This window comes from Drosophila arizonae, chromosome 2 (assembly GCF_054131065.1).
Source record: "Drosophila arizonae isolate 15081-1271.41 chromosome 2, UAZ_ARI_1.0, whole genome shotgun sequence".
In the NCBI taxonomy this organism is placed as follows: domain Eukaryota; kingdom Metazoa; phylum Arthropoda; class Insecta; order Diptera; family Drosophilidae; genus Drosophila; species Drosophila arizonae.
Window position 1 is genome coordinate 22,583,742 of NC_142922.1, and position 4,976 is coordinate 22,588,717.

Consider the following 4,976-nt stretch of genomic DNA (forward strand, 5'->3'; position numbering starts at 1 on the left):
TCCGATCTCAGTGCTTAATTAGCTGTAGAGAGAAGAAGAAACATGAAGAAGAGATGTTATGGCAAGAGCAACATTATTTTCCATAAAGCATTTCATCTTCTTTGTGTTTTCACTCAAAAACTCCAATTGGAGTTCCAGCATTTTCTGGTTCATCCTAACCTGTTTATGTTCGTCTTCCTTTGTCTTCGGCTCCATGCGATTCGTCTGCGAATTGGATCTCTAATTGGATCTAATTGAGTCTGTTTGGCTCCAATGGCGACCGTATCGTTCGATACTCGGCTGGTACAGCTATACAGCGTGATTCTTCAGACATTTCGACTCAATTGATTTCCCATAAAAAACAATAATTGCCGTTGACAAATTCCAATTGAAGCATAGAGTTAAATGAACCTCGGCGTAAGTGAAAACCTGCGGCAACTCGAGACCATTTAGCATTATTTATTTGAGCGAATGTCTGAGAGTGGCTCGAGCAGAAAGTTACTTACTTCAGTTGATCGACTGTATGATACCCTGATATATCAGATAGTTATTGAATTTTAAATTTCTTTTTGTTGCATTTTTAAATACATTTTATATTCAGTATCGAATTGTTTTTGCAAATTGAACTTCGATTCACAGCAAAAAAATGTCTTCGAGCTCTAGCTACATAGCGTAGGTATGTATTCACGCATATGGACGATACGACCATTCAGACTACAGGATAGATATCAGAAATTGTTTATTTGAGACTTGACTGCATTGATATTCGATAGCATATTTATACACACAACTTAGGATTGGGACACATACAACACATATTTCTGATAGAGCTGCTGAATTGATGACATCTTCCATCTATCCGCATCGCTCATAAGGCATTATGCAAATATTGTTGTTGAATTTTAGAAGCAATTTTGCTATTTTTACAGTTCAATGGAGCAGACTGTCTAAATACAGCTACGTACATACATACGTGAATGTGTACATTATCTAAAGTATTTGAGTAAGTTATATATACATAGTATATGTACATACGTATATGTATATGCTTATGCGTATGTGTGTGTGTGTGTCTAAAATGTGAACATGTGATTATGCGCGTGATGCGTCATACCTTAATGCGTAAGCTGGTTGGAAACCCCTCTTGCATTAATAGTAATCATGCTTATAGGGTAGCTAAGTTTGTTGTTGCCGGCTTCGCTCTCTCCTCTGCACCCGCTCTTCCAATCATTCGCGTGTTCCTTCTGCCCTCTGCCCTCACCTTCCCTACCACTCTCTTCTAATGGCTGGATAAATTTCTGCGATGCAAACAGAGCGCAATTCTTTTTGCGCTCTCTCCCACTATTGCCGTCTCGCTCTCGCTTGCTGGGCATGCGACGCGTCGGTTTTCGTGTCATATCTTCGGGCGCTTTGCATGATGGATACGCGGCCATTCGGCTGTGGGCCAGTATATGGGCCAAGTATATCGTGTTGTATCGTCGGCAATAAAGCTTTTAGTCTTTCGTCGGCCTTCAATCGCGCAGCTTAGTTCAGCGGGCAAACGTGACGCATTTGCCGCATGCGGGTCAAAACCTAACAGAAAACAAAAAAAAAAAAAAAGCAGCAACAAAAATATAATTAATTTTTTTGTTGTCGCACGATTCTTCTGAGAATTGCAACATTTTGCCAGCATTTCGTGTGCCGAAAACTCGCTCAGAATCGGCAGTTCTTGCTAAATTTTTGGGCAACACGTGTTGCTGCCAATGAGACAATTACACTTGCCCTCTCTCTCTAGCGGCCTCTCCCTCTCTCTCTCTTAATTACGTCCGCCTCCGGCGGGGTACAAAGTACACGTCACCGTCACAGCTGGCACAAGCGTTAATTGGCGAGCGGGAATCCGAAGAAGAAAGCAGAGAAACCGAACAGCAGAGCAGCTGAGCGGAGAGTAGCGAAACCTTTTAGTGATTGACGAACTGCGCTAGAGGCCAGTCGAGTGTCGAGAGTCGAGAGTCGAGAATCGGACAACGGAATAATGGGCTACGATGAGGTTATCGTTCAGCTGGGCGACTTTGGCCGCTACCAGAAGATCATCTATGTGCTCATCTGTCTGACCTCCATACCGGTGGCATTTCACAAGCTCGCCGGGGTTTTTCTGCTCGCCAAGCCGGAGTTCCGGTGCGCGCTGCCCACGGATGTGGATGGGGCCAGTTACGAGCTGCCGGCGCAGCTGCAGCAGCTCGCTTACCCTGAAAAGGACAGCTGCGCCTACTACGAGGTGGCCTACACCAATGGCAGCTACCATCGGCTGAGCAACACCAGCCAGAGCTGCACTCGCTACATCTACGATCAGAGCAAATACCTGAATAGCGCCGTCACCGAGTTCAACTTGGTGTGCGGACGTGGCTTTCTTGCGGCTAGTAGCGATTCCATGTTCATGCTGGGCGTGCTGCTGGGCAGCATCATCTTCGGGCAGCTGAGCGACAAGCACGGTCGGAAGCCCATCTTCTTTGCCTCGCTGGTCATCCAGGTAATCTTTGGCGTGGTGGCAGCCCTAGCGCCCGAATACTTCACCTATACGCTGGCCCGCCTCATTGTGGGTAGCACCACATCCGGTGTCTTCCTGGTGGCCTACGTCATCGCCATGGAAATGGTGGGTCCCACCAAGCGCCTATACGCCGGCATCTTTGTGATGATGTTCTTCTCCATGGGCTACATGCTGACGGCGGTCTTCGCCTACTTCATCCACGACTGGCGCTGGCTGCAGATCGGCCTGACCCTGCCCGGGCTGGTGTTCATGTGCTACCATTGGATCATACCGGAGTCCGTGCGCTGGCTGCTGTCCAAGGGCCGCAACGAGGAGGCCATGCAGATCATACAAAAGGCGGCACACTTCAATCGGGTGAACATCACGAAGGAGACTTTGGTCGCTCTGCTGGACGAGGGCGTCAGCTGCAAGCAGGAGGTGAAGGAGGAGACGGCTAGGCCGCCCTCGGTGTGGGATCTGCTCCACTATCCCAATTTGCGCCGCAAGACGCTCGTCATCTTCTTCGACTGGCTGGTCTGCACTGGTGTCTACTACGGCCTCTCCTGGAGCACCAACAATCTGGGCGGCAATGTCCTGCTCAACTTTTTAATCTCTGGCGCCGTGGAGATACCCGCCTACTGCTTCCTGCTGTTGACCCTGAACAGATGGGGCCGTCGCTCCATACTCTGCGGCTGCATGCTGGTCGCCGGCGTCAGCCTGCTGATGACCATCATCGTGCCCCAGCATATGCACTGGCTCATCGTCACGTGCGCCATGGTGGGCAAGCTGGCCATCACGGGCTCCTACGGCACCATCTATCTCTTCTCCAGCGAGCAATTCCCCACGGTGGTGCGCACGGTGGGCATGGGCGCCGCCTCCATGGTCTCCCGGCTGACTGGCATGCTGGCGCCCTATCTGAATGCCCTGGCCACAATTTGGCCACCGCTTCCCCTGGTCATCTATGGCGCCCTCTCGCTGGCCGCCGGCTTCATGTCGCTGATGCTGCCGGAGACGCACAACAAGCCGACGCTGGAGACGATCGCGGATGGCGAGCGATTCGGTAAGAAGGAGCCAACTGATGCTTACTTGGAAACGGGCAAGGAGCTGCGGGAGACATTGGAAGCACAACCCCTAAATGCGGCCATGCTCAATGGCAACGGGCACAAGTACTGAGCAAATCAAGTAGCCGTAGACTTCGGTACATGCCGAATATAAAATTCCCTTGTAGACAATATCCATACGGATGTAAGTTTTGAGAAGTACCTAAAGAGATCTAAGGATAAAAGTTCAAAATTTCATACGAAAAGTCAGTTGCATGATGTGCCTATGTTAGAAATCTTCTATATAGAACCTGATATTCTTCCTTGATAATAGTTCCATATTGATTAGATATAGATATTGATATTGATAGATATTCTCTAAAATACCAAGCTTTTTGTCCGAATTTCCCATAGACTAATAAAGTTTGACAGTTATATCATTTAGTTGTCCGATTTTCTCATATTCAACTCCTATGCTCCAGAAAGACAAAGACTTTGACTCTTTTGCTTGAAAACAGACAAGTATAAAGCTATTTATTAGACATCTATAGGTCTTCCACGTTCCATAACAATATTCATAGCATCGCCACTACAAGGGTACTAAATCATAAGATCTTTGAGCTCGAAAAAAAGAATATTTTAAACTTAGCTGTGGCTTCGGTTAGACTAGACTTCATTTTGAATGCACTACGTGAGCTTTTTTTTTTTGAGATTCCTCAAAAATTAATTTATGCTAAATTAGCTAAGGCCAAGCTTGTCGTGGGTCGTTAATCTTCTAGCTGATGTATTCACAGCTATATTTTCCTATAAAAGACAAAGTATTATTTTTTTGAAATCTCATGTGCATGCCAAAAAAAAAAAAAAAAAAAGAATAAACAGCACATAAAAAATTCTTATTTCTTAGGCATTTAGCAGGGCTCAGTAGTGTCACTAGGGGGTAGGTTTGCTGTTGTTCTACCCAATATTCCATTTAGGGATTGAAGAGGGAGAAAAGGAGAAGTTGATAGTGTGCGCTACTGCAACCCTGTGCCCACTACGACAATGTATTATTTCTACTCTCTATGTATATGTATCTGCAACTCTGTATGTCTGTATGTATACGATAAACGTAGTACTTACTTAATTATTTACGACTTAACACTATATCGAATTTCTAGACAAATGTACTTATCTCTATGTACTTATACATATATTAAATATATATTGCGAAATTGTATCTATTCCTGGACCAAAGTAAATAAATCTTAACTCTAAATAAATCTGAACTCTAACTGCGTTTCTATTAATTTACTAGATCTAAATTTCTTATAGCCTATAATATATTGCCTCATTTGTCTAGCTTCATACCCGGATTTAGAAATTTGTTCGCAATTTAAATTCGTCTCGTGTCGTCTATCTAAGGTCATAAAGTCTGTAAAGTATGAAGCACCGTGCTCAATTTTAATATATTTTTA

At 45.3% G+C, this 4,976-nt stretch overlaps 1 protein-coding gene across 1 annotated transcript; it reads left to right on the plus strand.

Annotated features, from left to right (window-relative positions):
• The first annotated feature begins 1,447 nt into the window (after nt 1-1,447).
• Orct2 (Organic cation transporter 2) lies at nt 1,448-4,398 on the plus strand. The gene has a single exon (XM_018018703.2). The coding sequence runs from the start codon at nt 1,991-1,993 to the stop codon at nt 3,653-3,655; it is 1,665 nt and encodes a 554-aa protein (XP_017874192.1). The 5' UTR covers nt 1,448-1,990; the 3' UTR covers nt 3,656-4,398.
• Nucleotides 4,399-4,976: the final 578 nt, after the last annotated feature.